The sequence below is a fragment of the Sinocyclocheilus rhinocerous genome, unplaced genomic scaffold (assembly GCF_001515625.1).
Source record: "Sinocyclocheilus rhinocerous isolate Xijiao unplaced genomic scaffold, SAMN03320098_v1.1 scaffold1575, whole genome shotgun sequence".
NCBI classification, from domain to species: Eukaryota; Metazoa; Chordata; class Actinopteri; order Cypriniformes; family Cyprinidae; genus Sinocyclocheilus; species Sinocyclocheilus rhinocerous.
In genome coordinates, this window is record NW_015626385.1 from 277,576 (window position 1) to 292,516 (window position 14,941).

At 35.7% G+C, this 14,941-nt stretch overlaps 1 protein-coding gene across 1 annotated transcript in view; it reads right to left on the bottom strand.

Annotated features, from left to right (window-relative positions):
- Nucleotides 1–9,790, bottom strand: part of LOC107713389 (potassium voltage-gated channel subfamily H member 2-like) — a 28,442-nt gene extending 18,652 nt beyond the window's left edge. The window contains exon 1 of the mRNA XM_016518890.1: nt 9,680–9,790. Within this exon, the coding sequence (XP_016374376.1) occupies nt 9,680–9,790 (111 nt within the window). The remainder of the gene's footprint in view (nt 1–9,679) is intronic.
- Between the last annotated feature and the right edge of the window lie 5,151 nt (nt 9,791–14,941).

A 14,941-nucleotide genomic window follows, 5' to 3' on the forward strand; every position in this document is an offset into this window, starting at 1 on the left:
GTCGGCAGGAGTTCTGCGCGCAGACCGCAGGCGAGAGCAGGTGGCGCTCTGACACACCGCTTCTACAGCACAATCACACAGCTTTTACAGCGGCATACACTGCTGCGTGAGTCATCATGGGAAATGTCCTCCAGCTGTCTGTCTTCACTAGTACATGTCAGCTGTGATGGCCGAGAAGAGCAGAAACGCTCCGAACGCATGACTAACGCTAGTGCTTCCACCAGCACTAACAGACCGTCTGTGGGCGATCGGGATTGGGATGATTTCTGGAGAAAATCTGAGCAGTGTTTGTGTTTATCAATGGAAAACTAGCTGTTGTCGGTGGTTTTAGTGTGCTGCTATGCAGTTGCTCAGGTGTTGTAGGTGGTTGCTAGGGGGTTGCTAAAGTTTCCAAGTACCGTTTCTATCAATTTTACATTGAAGCCCATTTCCGCCACATTAAATTCATGCTAAATCATGCATGAAATCAAAATTATTTAAAAAGCTAAAATTAAGGCATAAAAACAAATTATGAGATAAAAACGTATAATTATGAGAATTTGATTTTGAATCATGCATGAAATCAAAATGATTTAAAAAAAAATCCAAAACTTAGAAATAAAAGGAAATTATGAGATAAAAACATATAATTATGACAATTAGATTTTTTTCATAATTTTAACTTTTATCTCATAATGACTTAGATTGTCACAATTTTGAAATTTTTTCATAATTTTGACTTTATCTCATAATTGACTTTTTAATCTCATAATTATGACTTAGTATGCCATCATTTTGACATTTTCCTCACATAATTATGACCATGTCATAATCTTAACTTTTTAAAAATCTCATAATTGACGTTTTATTTAAATTTTAACTGTCATGATTGACCTTTTATCTCATAATTGATTTTATCTGACACAATTGACTGTCATAATTTAGACCTTTCCCTCAGATAATTATTACTTTTTTGTCATATTTTTGACTTTTTATCTCATAATTAACTTTTTATCTCTTAATTATGGCTCTGCACCCCTTTACCTAAATTCATTACTTCACACTTATGTGCCCTCTAGAAGCTTGCGTTCTGCAAGTGAACGTCGCTTTATTGTTCATCCCAAAGAAGCACAAAATCACTTTCACGGACTTTTACATTAAATGTTCCCTCCTGGTGGAATGACCTGCCCAACTCAATCCGAGCAGCTGAGTCCTTAGCCATCTTCAAGAATCAGCTGTTATAGCACTTGCATATCATTGCTCTTTTGTTGATTTTGATTGCTTCCATTGTCCTCATTTGTAAGTCGCTTTGGATAAAAGCGTCTGCTAAATGACTAAATGTTAATTATGACTTAGTATCTCATAATTTCAACTTTTTTCTTACATTAAAAACTTCAAAATTTCTTAATTTTGACTTATCCAAATTACGACTTTTGTCATAATTTTGACTTTTTGTCTCATAATTCTATGTAGTATGTCATAAAATAATTTTTATCTCATAATTACTTTTTTCATCTAATTATTTCAACTTCCATTTGTATCTCATAATAATAACATGTTATATTTTTTACTTTTTCTCACAATGACTTTTTGTTACAATTTTGACTTTTTTTCCCCTTTTATCGACTTATCGACTTGTGTCTCACAATTTCAACTTGGTATGTTTTAATTTTGACTTACAAACAAGACAATGCATACAAAGGCATGATTTTTTTCTTATGTGGTGAAAATAGGTTTCCATGTGGTTATGCCAGTGTTTATGCAGTTCTAAATCTCCCATGATATGGCTAAATAAATCATATTTTACCATAGGTGTGCGTTTCATGTTATAAGATCACAAACATCATTTTATCCTCTGAAACAAACAAACAGCTCTACCAGTGTAGTCCGATTCACAAACAAATGATTCTTTTGAACTGATTCTTTTAATGAATCACTCAACAACACTCGCACACTGGTTTGTGATGTGTGGCACTTCTGTTTGATTGACACTTGTTTCACCCAACAGATTTTTCTCATTCTCATCAGGACAGCAGCTGATGATGTAATGTGTGTTTTATTTGCTGGTCTGGATGCTCTTTGACATTTATCTGGTGGACAGATGATGAGCTGAAGGCCGTTTGACCTCAGGACTCAAATCTTCCTCACGCTGACTCACACGCTCACTCTCTCAGTACGATCCATCAGCATGTGCTACGAGCAGCCCAGTGTCACGCCTGTCTTCTACCTATTCTCTGTGACTAACACCCTGCACATTAAACTGGGATCAAATATTGCTGAGGAACTATGAGAAATTATTTAAAAGGAGAACAAATGATTCCTCTTATTTCTCAGTTTGGCACAACTGATCATCACATTAGACCGTTACATTTGTGTGTAAGAAACCCAGCAGACCTTCATAAATTGAGGCACAGACATATTGTATCTATAACGGTTTAGATAGTCCCATTTTGCATTTTTAAAATACTAATATATTATGTTTCTGATATGCAAGATTGTTTCAGAAATGTCAGTTAACTTTACATTTTAAAAGGACTATATTTTGTTTATACAGCATGTTTCATACACAATGTCTTACATAAAATAGTAGGCATAAAAATGACAAAAATAAATGACAAAAATAAAGAATTAAATTAATCAAAATGTAAATTAGATTTAATTTAACTAAAATGTAAAGAAACAATAAAACAAAAAAGGAGCAGAAATAAAACAAAAAAAATTATTAATTAAATAAAATGAAACATGCATTAAAATCCAAATAAGAGGCATACTTACAGTAAAATAATAAGAGTAAAATTTACTTAACATGTCACTATATTTCATTCTAATTAATTATTTCCCTTTTCTTTTTTATTTCAGTTTTATAGTTTGTATCTTTATTTTTTCATCAAATTTAATTTAATTTCTTCCATTTAAATTTTTTTTACTTGCAATAATACATAGGCTATATACAGTATGTATACATATATATATATATATACACACACACACACACAGTATATATACAGTATATATATATATATATATGTATATATTTGTTTTTTCCTTTACTGCAATGAAAACTACTCCAAAACAAGGCTGATTATATTGCTGTAAGTAAAGTGATGAGGAAGGAATTGTGTGGTCATTTAGATGAAGCTGTATTTAACACTGAGCAATGAAAGCGTGTCTGCAGACATCAGCTGGCATCACGCCTGAGCTCTTCTGCAGAAATCATCTGCTCTCTTGACCTCAAACGGCCTGATCTCAGTGCAGCCGTCATTCAGCACCTATTAGAGCTCGTCCCCAGCAGCGCAGGCAGCCGGACACGTCCCGCGTCAAGACCCTCCTCAGGGACATCGCGCTTTATTTTTAGAAACCTCTGCCACTAAAAAAAGCTTTTCAAATCTCCCCAGTGAAGCGTGAAGCAAAACCATGTCAAAACACATTAGAAGAAGCCCAAAGCAGACGTAAACACGACCTGTTTATTCCCACATTCACTGGAGACCAAGAGTGGAGTTTTCTTCATCATTATAAAAACCAAAAAGGTTCATTTTAACATAAATGCTCTTGAGGGACAAAATCATGATGGATGTGATGCTGAGAAATAGAGCGATCGATCATACGTTAACCCAAATCGCAAATGAAGAGTCATCTGTGATATCTAATAGATAAATTCAGTCATCCATCGGCATCAGTGATGAAAATGAGGACTAGAAATGTCCATGTCTCTTTATTTATGAAAACAGCTCTAAATAGAAAATGACTAACAATGTCTTTTTTCTTTAATTATACTATGGGGCTAGTGTTGTCAAAAGACCCGGTATTTCGGTACCAGGTTTTTTTTAGTACCGGTGGTACCGAGTACCCGGTCAATCCGGTTCTTGATGCGCTTATTAGAAAAATAATGCACACTCCGCTTCGCATCGTGGCAGCATCACCACCTCGGGTGTGCATTATTTTTCTAATAATTCAACGGCCCGGAGTCAATTATTCCTTACATAAACAACATAAAGCTTTGGTTCAACTGTTTCACTGAGAGATTCCTAGCTCTAAATTACGCTGCCAAATTCACATGAAATATGGAATGAAATCTCATTGCTTTCTCCATCTGAGGCGCTAAAATGAGTCACAGGCCGATGAGAACAAAGTGAAGACGCTCGGTGAAGAGTTCAACAAGAGTTTCCTTCATCTGAGAGACACTATGAAAGATTCAACGCGTTCTCTTACTGCTGCAGTCTGATCATGACGCTGTAATCTGGAGCTCAATGTCAGCTAATATCTCTCCAACTCTTCATTCAGCAGACAACTGTGGGAATAAACTTTCTCAAGCTGTTTGGATTTTTTTTTTTTTATCTAAGTCTGAAGCTACAAAAAAGACAAAAACAACATTAAAACATCATAAAAGTATTGCAGAAATGATTTTCATTTGAGTTTGGTGAGTAAATATTGACATGAATTCTTATTTCTGAGTGTATTGCTCCTTTAAGTGTCATTTTAATCTATTAAAAAGACTCAACTTTTAATGCTGACACCCAAACATATCAAAGCTGTTCATAAATGTCTATTGCATTTGATTTCTAACTAAACGAGGCATTGATTGCATTTAACAAAGCTTTATGAGAATGAGATTTCCCACTGGAAATCTTGTTAATTATATCTACAGAAGGACTATTCTGTCCATCTCTTAATTAGTGTTGAGCGTTTTGAGCCATTTTCATTTCACATGTTCTGATTGATTTGGCAAAGACCCATGAAGATGTTCAAAACTGGACCGAAGGAGTCAGAACACATTATTTGATTCACAAACAAATCATTTGAATGATTCTTCAGTAGATGAATGATGATTTGAAAGACAACATAAATCGATCCTTCTTTTATCAATGAGACTCATTCATGAGCATGAGCAGAATGAGTTCATGTCAACAAAAACAAGATTTTCTAAGTCTGTAAAATATAATATTATGTAAATTGTTCAAATGAACTGAAATTGATTATTTACACTTTAATAAGTGTAAATCAATAAATACAACAAATATGTATATTATATTTATATTATATAATTATTATATCTAATTATTATACATATATTTGCTATATCTAATTTTTATTTATTATATTTTTTATTCATTTTGAATATTTTTAATATATATTTTCTGTCTTTTTAATTTTAGTAAAAAAAAAAAAAAAAAGTAATTTTTTTTTTTTTACGTCTACAGTTTGGTTAACTATTATAACCCTGATTCATACATTTAACTACTCACAACACAAACTCTCATACTGTTTTCTAAAAAAATAAAATAATAAAAAAAATAAATAAAATACATCTTCATCATCAAATATCCATTTAAATATGGTTTTGTCCATTTGACATCCTCTATTTAAATTTTTCAGAAGTGTGTGGGAGTACTATAGTAAAACACCATTCATATTTGAAGGGCCAAATGTAACCAGCTTTCATGCATTTAATTTCACAATTCAAACCTAAAAGAAATCCCGCAGAAACCTTGAGTCAACAGATATTTCACGGGCTGGAAGTGAAATGATTCAGGCCTGAGAAAGCCCTGCGGTCATCCAGCAAATCAAATATTAAACAGCCTCAATTTCTATTCTAAACAATGACAGAAGCTTTGGATCTGTCTACCTAACAAGCTCTCAGTTTCTCACTATCTCGGGACCTCTGGGTTTATAGCAAGAGAAATAATTCAATCCTAGAGCACTGCGGATAAAATCCTGCAGATTCAAAGCAAAAGAGTCCAGCGTGAAACTCAAACCACAGAAATATCAGCTGAATCATCTATCTGCATCTGAAACGCTTTTCTTTTGTATCACAGATGAATTTCATTTTAAAATAATAAAAGAGAGCATGTGTAGTCATGCGTTCATCTTTTCCGTCTCTAATTCTCTCTCTCGGCTGCAGCTTTCTTCTCAAATCTTCATCATTACTGTTGCTTCAGGACTCCAGGACGTCTTGCGTCCGCTGCTGAAGCTCCTCATGATCTATTCTCTGTTGTTCATGTGATGTCAAGTTTCCATCTCAGGTCTGTTGAGGATTTAAGAGCTTTAATTTGGGACAGTGAGAGTGAGCGTTTTAGGGACGTCTGTCTGCAGCATCTGTAATCTGCTTTGGGAGCCGCTTTTCCATCTGCTGGCTGCTGAGAAACTTTAATAATGAAAGATAATAATAAAGTTGCAAAGAATCCACGAGACAAGTTTTTTTTTTTTTTTTTTAAAGCCACATTTCACAGCTGGTGAAAATACTCTGGATTCCATTGCTTGCCATTGAATTGAGACGTGGGGCCCCATTTGATCTAAAATATTTACATAAAGTCCCATGGAGTTTTAAAAAAAATATTTAAATAATTTAACAACACATCTGCATGTACACGGTTCTTTTTTTCTTCTTCTTTTAGCCTTTTTTATGTTTTTACAATTGATGATTTTACAAATAAATAAATTGTTTATTTATTTATATATTATATTTATATTTTATTTACACACACACACACACATATATATATATATATGCATACATACATATATATTACATTTAGAATTTTTTTTTTACATTTACTTGACATTCATTCATTTTTTACACTTTTTAGGATTTAATTAAGTATTAGCTTTTCATCAACTCACAAACCCCCTGCAGTTTGCAATTATTTTTTTTACACTACTTGAGCCAATTTTCCTTTTTTTCTTACTATTAATCTGATAAATAATTTAGTCTAAAGTGTGCATTTTGTTGTGTTTTTACGTTTTACATTGTGCAACATTTTGGTCAACAGCTGTTGTTTTAAAATGTCCTTTATAAATAACTGACTGAATAAATATTCTTGTATTCCATTCCATACTAAATTAATGAATGAATTAATAAATTAATGAATTAAATAAATACAATTCAGTTGACGCCTATGTAACGTGTCACAAATCTGTCACTTCCATTTTAGCTGGGATGCTGCCTTAGAAGGGAGCTGCCTATGTAGACAGCAGACCGCACTGCAGCTCACTCAGGTTTGGACCAGACCTATAATCTCATTCTGAAATGGATTCTCAGAACACAGAAGAGACTGAAGTTGAGTGTGGCCAGTGAAGTCCAGACTGACACACATCTGTTATTATGAGCATTCAGATCTCTTCTAGCCCACATGAGCGTGATTCAGGGCTTCAGCCACCCTTAAGAGCCCTAATTTAGCCTTTTTATTTGGGCTGTGTGGGCTGTATCTGTAGCTCTTCGGTCTGGGTGCAGCCTAGTCGCCTGGAGGAGATGTGTGTGTGTGTGTGTGTGTGTGTGAGCTTCAGGCTCTCTAGGGACTGAAGCAATCACCTGTGATGCAAGCGGCCATTCTTAACCCTGTACACGCCTGACACGTGCTCACACCGTCACATGGACCGCACCGCTCCGATCCGCACTGAACCTGCGTCAGAACTGACCCTCATCAGCGTTAATTATTGAGCCTGATATGAGATTCTCTACAGCAGACATCAAAGACATTCCAGTGGGATTCTGACTGTCAAAAACATCAAGACATGAAAGAGCCCGATCATTTTGGCTAGCGAACCACCTGTGACTTTGAAATAAAAACTGTAATTTTTCTGGTAATGGACAAAAAATGACAGGCCCATTATATTATGCAGAAACTTTTGTCTGCTCACATATATTCACTACAAACAGTTTGGACATGATGTATACATATATATCAATTTTTATAAATGATAAATTGATATCCATATCACAGCAGATACAAGAAAATAACTAATATTTTCTCATCAAAATGACACAGCTTCCATTAAAAAACACACTGCTACAGATGTGATGGCATCTCTTTTTTTCTAATAACTGTAAATAGATGTGACTGGAATATCTGGCATGGACTTCTGTACAATCTCAATCCCAAACAGACAAACGGATCATGACAGATAGTTAAAGACAAACACATTGTCAAACACATCTGAATGATGTGCACCAAGAGCGTCTCCAATCTGTTCATCTGATTTGAAGAATGGCAATGAATTAAAACAGATTTAAAACAGAATAAATACAGCCTCAGCCTTCAAAGATTTAGCTCAAAGGATTAGCATGAATAATGACTAAAATATGAGGCTGTTCCTCACACAAAGCATCATGTGACTTCAGAACACTTACAATACAGCACTGCAGTCAAGTGAACTACAAAGTCAGAAAAAAAGCCATCAAAGAAAGTCATCTGGGAAAACACTACCTTTTTGGGTGAATTAATATTTATAATATATTATTTATCATAATATAAATAATATATAAAGAAACAACAAATTGTGAATAATTTAGTGACACACTCATAAATGCAGTCCTTTGTTTTGTTCCTAAATGAATCAGTGTTTTTGAACAAATCGGTTGAGTGATCAATTCAATGACTCACTTATAAAAACAGTCGCTTGTTGCTTTGCTGAATGAATCCGTGTTGTTGAATGAATCGGTTCAGCAAATGATTCAATGACTCACTCATACAGACGGTCATTTCGCGCCACCTACTGGTGCAACTATGTAACTGCAGAAAGAGTCCATGAAAAACCCCGAGCACTAACACACAAGAGTGACACAAACAGTGAGAAGTCACTGCTGTAAACTGAACTGAGAGGACAAATGCACCATCTTCAGTTCAATCCCACAATCCTCTCTCCCTCAGCTCATCTCATCCAGGGCTTTTCCCTGATTCAGTCAAAGTGCCATCAAGAATTAAGTCAGTTCTCCGGCGGTTCAGAGCTTCTTTCAGCTCCTACAATCTCCATATTTCACTAAGAGGATTCAAACGCAGGTATTTAAAGTCTCAGCAGCTGTCCTGAGATCAGCGTGTGTTCATGAACCCTCATCTCTACTGTAACACTCACATTAATCAAACTCAACCCAGATCAGATGATAAAATCAAGGCGTAAATATAGTGTCCATGACAGCTGTGGTCTTTAATTCTGAATATAATGAACAGAGTACAGAGTTAAATGGTCAGTTTGTTTGTGTCGTCTTGCGCTGATTTGCTCTGATTGTGTTGGCTTCCATTTGCATTTCTAGATGTTTTGGTGTTTCAGTAAATGGCTTTCAGGTAAATGTCGCTCTTTCAGGAGATTCAGTTGAGCTTTCAGTCGTGTTCATTTAACAATCAACTTTGTCTCAGATGCATCTTAATAAATTCCTTAAAAATCTGTACAACAGACCCATCCAAGAGTAAAGAGTTTATGAACATGGATACACTGTTTTTTGCTTTTTAAATGGTAAATAAAAGATTATTGGAGTATTTTACGAGAAAATACAATTTCAGTCTTTATACTCCCAGTTTTCATGTTACTTGCTATTTCTTTGTAATTAATTGTGAAATTTACAAGCAATTTCTGAGTGAAAAAATATATTTTTTTAGAGTAGCAGCTCAGATCATTTGATGAGAAATGTTTGTTGAAAGATGTTTTGATTGCAGTCTTGTCAAATCTGAGAACAGTGAGACACTTTTGAGATCTCTTCTGAAACTCTCCATGTGAGATTACTGTGGTTTTCAAATAAAAAAAATTAAATAAATACATAAGAATTTAAACTGACAATCTAAAAACACCTAAAAACAACAAAACACTGCAACATGCAAGAGACGTTTACTAAAATATCACACAAAAATGTAGTCAAAGACTCTCCTTCTCTAACTTGAGTTGTTTCCTCGCATCAGCATCAGTTCACAAAGAAACACAGGTGTGAGCTCACCTCGGGCCCCTGAGCGGTCCGGCGGGGCGTGTTGCCAGCGTCACAGAGCGGCATGAGAGCGGAGCACTGGAGCAGCTCGGTCAACAGCTTGAGCGCCAGCGCTACGACCATGATCCCCGCATCGGGCCGCTGCGTTACGCCCGCCGAACACCACGGGCGCCGAGAGAGCACCTCTAGAACCCACCGCGCCAAACCAAGCGCTCGCAAACATCAACCCATATCCCCACCGAGTTTTGCTTTGCTGCGTTCCTGGTCGAGTTATTCCACAAACGCAGGGATGAAGAGCTGCCGTGCACGCAGATGCCCACAGCAGTCACTTCGCATTAGTGCACGCCAAGAGCAGAAGCTCTACTAGAATCCTACTTCTGTCAGAGAGAGAGAGAGAGAGAGAGAGAGGGAGACACGCTCGTTCCCGCACTAGCAGACATGCTCTGTTGAAGATAATGGGAGAGGAAAGGAGGGAGTGAGCATGTGCATGAGAGAAGAGCGCAGACCCAAGCTCAGCAATGGGAAGAAGAACACAAAAAACAAAGTAATGCGAGATAAGGTGTGCGAAACGAGGAGATGACATCAGATGAATTAGCAATCGAGCGCAAAAACGAGCGTCTCCAAACAGAGCGAGAGGAATGAGCTGAAGAGCGCTGGAGCAGAAACCTCCACAAACATTTCTCCTTCCTCCCTCTGTTCTCTGTCACACCGCAAACATCACTGGCCCAATCACTGCTTTTGCTTTGTTTTACAGAAAAAATTACTTTGCAACGTTCTTAAAAAAAGATTAAACTGAAGAAGACGCTAAAATGTGTTTTTTGAGAATATACCTTGAAGCTATTTTTATTACCCGATCCACAAAAAGTATGAACCCTCATTACATTTTGATTAATGATGATTAAAACAAGAAAAAAAACAACATCCAAAAAAACTCAGCAACCCCCTAGCAACCACCCACATCTTAGCAACCCCCTAGCAACATCCCAGAATCCCAGAGCATCTCAGCAACCCCTTAACAATCACCCTAAACAAAAACATAACGTTTCTGTATTAATATTTATAATTTATTAGCATATATAACATGTATATAAGCATCACATAAGCATATTATACATATTATATAAGCATTATTAGATAATTATATATTTACACACACACACACACACACACACATATATATATATAGGCCTATATATATCATTAGCATTATTGTAGCAGATATTGTAGCATATAAAACAAAAATGTTAAAATATTTAATAAAATATTTTAATATAAAAAAATATCTTAAAATATTTTTAAATAAAATAAAATTGAATAAAATAAAAATCGACATATCTTATCGGTGACAAGCTAATTATACGGTTATTCTTAAGACCAACTAGTTGGTTTTGTAATGATGTGGTTTTGCTCGTCTCTACACTGAACACACGAAACAGCAGAACTCAACAGACAAACGCTCTATTAATAGCACACGACTGCAGAGTCGAGCACTAACACGACAAACAAACGCTTACGGCAAAGTTACGGCACACGTGTGTGAGTGTGTGTCAGCGTCAAACAACACAAAACCTCTCAGCCTTTGCTGCTCATGTGTGTGTGTTTATATGTATGTTGAGATGATGTGTTTGTCACACACACACACACACACACACACACACACACACACAGTCACCTGCAGTGTCACTCCATTCAAAGGTTGTTTTGTGCCAATCTGCAGCATTAAACTCACTACAGCAGATACTTGCATATGCTAATGAGCAATTACAGCTCTGCATATGCAAATGAAGACTACAGCACATCTGCATTGAATCTGCTCACCGGCCACTTCCCAAACTCTATGATGATTGGTCATTCATTATGTTGTCATGGTAACAGGCTCTGTAGAAAGCACTGCATTTAACTTAGCAGTGTTTTACTGTACTACACACACGTTTACCTAGATATGTAAATGAGGACATATCATAGACTTCCACTACTGTTCAGAAGTTCAGGGTCGGTTTGGGATTATTTGATGAATATAAAGTTCAAAAGAACAGCATTTATTTGAAATAGAAATCTTTTGTAACATTATAGATTTATTTACTGACAATTTAGATCAATTTAATGCAGCCTTTCTGAATAAAAGTATTAATTTCTTTAAAAAAACCTATGAATTGTTGTGTATAAAGTTGATTATTTTGAGTACATAACTTATTAAAATATAAAAATTGTAAAGATCTCCTTACTGTACATGATATACTGTATACAATCTACTCACATACTAACGTTATTAAGTAGTATCTCAAATATGATACATTATACAATGTTTTAAACAATATTGTGCTACATTGTCACATGACCTCACAACATTACATGTTTATCTCTAAAAAAACATTGCATTTCAATCCAATTTTGTGTAAAAATGTCTGACTGAATGACTCAAAAATACTTCAGATGTAATATGAAATCACTTCCGTTTGATTCATCACACTGGAAATAAAAGTCGAGCACATTGCATTGTGGGTCGTGCAATACAGTCTATCTACTGCACATTTTTGGAAAGCAACCCACCATATTTCATGCATCCAAAAATGCACTTGCTTTCAAAAATAGTACAATTACGAAAGATGTCTTGACTCCGACTCTTCTCTGCCCCTCTATCTCTTCCTCTTCCTCTCTATCCTCGTCTTCCTCTCTGTCCTCAATCTCAGCTGACAGGTTTGTGTCCTGAGAGCCGCAGGGCCGCTATTATACAGCACAGTGACTCACACTAGTGTTTGACACCACAGAACACTACAGCATCACTAGCACTGCTGCTCCAGACGTCAGTGAGTCCTCAGATCTGAGCTCTGCTGCTCGTTACTAAGTGATCAGACGCAGTATTTTCACCTGCTGAACTAAAGCCACTGAGAGCAGAAGAGCACAGGACTCTCTTCACACCAGACAGGAGGAAAACACCTTAGCAACCACCACAACATCTCAGCAAACCCCTAGCAACCACCAGGACATCTTAGCAACTCCCTAGCAACCACTCAGAACATCTTAGCAACTCCATAACAACCACTAGAACATCTTAGAAACCTCTAGTAACCTCCCAGAACATCTCAGCAAGCCTTTATTTTTATATTTAAAATGTTTTTATTTAAATTTTTAGTTTAAATTAGAGTAATTTTTATGTACTTATGCAATTTGCATTAGTTAGTTGTATTAGTTTTTTAAACATTTCTATGTAGATTTAATATATGTGACCCTGGACCACAAAACCAGTCATAAGGGTCAATTTTTTAAAATTGAGATTTATGAATAAATAAGCTTTCCATTGATGTATGGTTTGTTAGGACAGGACAATATTTGGCAGAGATACAACTATTTGAAAATCTGGAATCTGAGGGTGCAAAAAAACCTGCTCTTCTTTTCTGTCAGAGCCTATATATATATATATATGACAAACTAAACTAAAAACTTTAACTAAAAGAAAATTATGTTACCTTGGCAAGCAACTGCTGTAATAAATTTTATAAAGTTTTAAAAATGTTTTACTTTTAAAGTTGTAAAATGACTTTGGAATTACTTTAAAAACTAAAACTGTGTGTGAGAGTGTGCGTGCATGCGTGTGTGTGTGCGTGCATGGGTGTGTGTGAGAATGTGTGTGCGTGTGTGTGTGTGTGTGTGTGTGAGAACGCCTGCAAGAAAACTCAATCCCTCAAGCGGATCGGCGGCGAGGAAACACACTTGGGCAGAACTTAAAGCTGAAAAACAGTTGATTCTTCTGAAATATGAGGGTCAGGAGACAGAATGAGATTGTGGGGTTTGTTTTGCTGCTGGCTTTTCTGGACTGATTTCCTGTGAGGTTGTGTAACTCTCCACTGCAGATCTCAGCAAACACACCATCACATCGCTCTCATTCACACATTAAAGCATTAAAGCATTAGCATATTGTGATTACAGCTCAAACACAAAGCCTGCGGGTTAGAAGAGTAATTCCATCAGAGAGATATGAAGTACTACAGTTATTAATATATCAAGCTCATCACTTTAATACTCAATAAATGCCACAAAACTCTTGGCTGATTTACTGATTTACTGTGATTTACTGTGTTTGACTCATCCATCTCTGTAAACGATTGTCACGCAGCGACTGGAAGACTTCAAGAGGAATGCTGGAAATTCCGTGAGGAATTCTGGGAAGTTTGCAGGTCGAACACAGCATATGTGCAGGTAAAAATAGCAGAGTGCTTCAAAATAAAAGTCAATGACAACTAATTGGAAATTAATAAATGTTTATACTGAGCATATGGAGTGTGTTGTTGTACAGCAGACTGACAAAACACACACACACACACACACACACACACACACAAAGCTCTTTCTGTACTCGTTAAATCAACACAAATGAGACTGAACTTTAGGCCCGTGACTGTCAAATTACTGTAATTTAATCTGGAGAAGTGTGTGTGTGTGCGCGTGTGTAGCATGACACTTTCAAATCAGCAAAGTCTATTTGTAACAATGTTACATTTGAATATTCCATTCAGAATAATGAGCTCGTTCTGAAACATTGAAGTGACATAATGTCACATGCATGATCACAACCAATCAGTTTCCCTTCGTGGGCGGATGTTTATACAGTGTGTGCATGTGGCTGTCCTTTGGTGAAATATTTAAATATGATGCACTTATAATAAATAAATATTATAGAAAGACAGACACTGGATGCACTACATTCAACCACTGGAGAATATAGATAGACACAACTGTACTCTATTTATAAACTGTAGTTCCTGCATTTGATAAAATACATAAAACAGTTTTGCTACAATCACAGATTGCCTGAGCTCATACCAACCAGCAACTTCCTTGAGAACAACTGCATATTCTGCATTTTCAGAGTTTAAATATTCTGAAATTACATCAGGATAGAGAGAAACTTTAGGCACGAACTCAATAAGCAGGTTTAATTTTGTGTGTAGAACAGAAACCAGCGTCATAATTCACACGAGCCTTTACTGCAGAAGAAATTACTATATGCCAAAACTTATGCTTCTGGGAATAAATCTGAAAAATAAAACAGAACTGAAGCCCTGAATGAGTTTTAAAAGAATGAAAACTACCAGCCATTAAAATTATTGGTAAACATAAGTGGAAAGAGGGTTACTGTAGTTAACTAAAACTACAACTATATAAACAAAATAAAAAAAATAATAAAAAAAATATTTCAGCTAGTTGGAAAGGTTTAAAGGTACTGAAGAAACTAAAACTGAAAAAAAAAAAATAATAATAATAATTATATATATA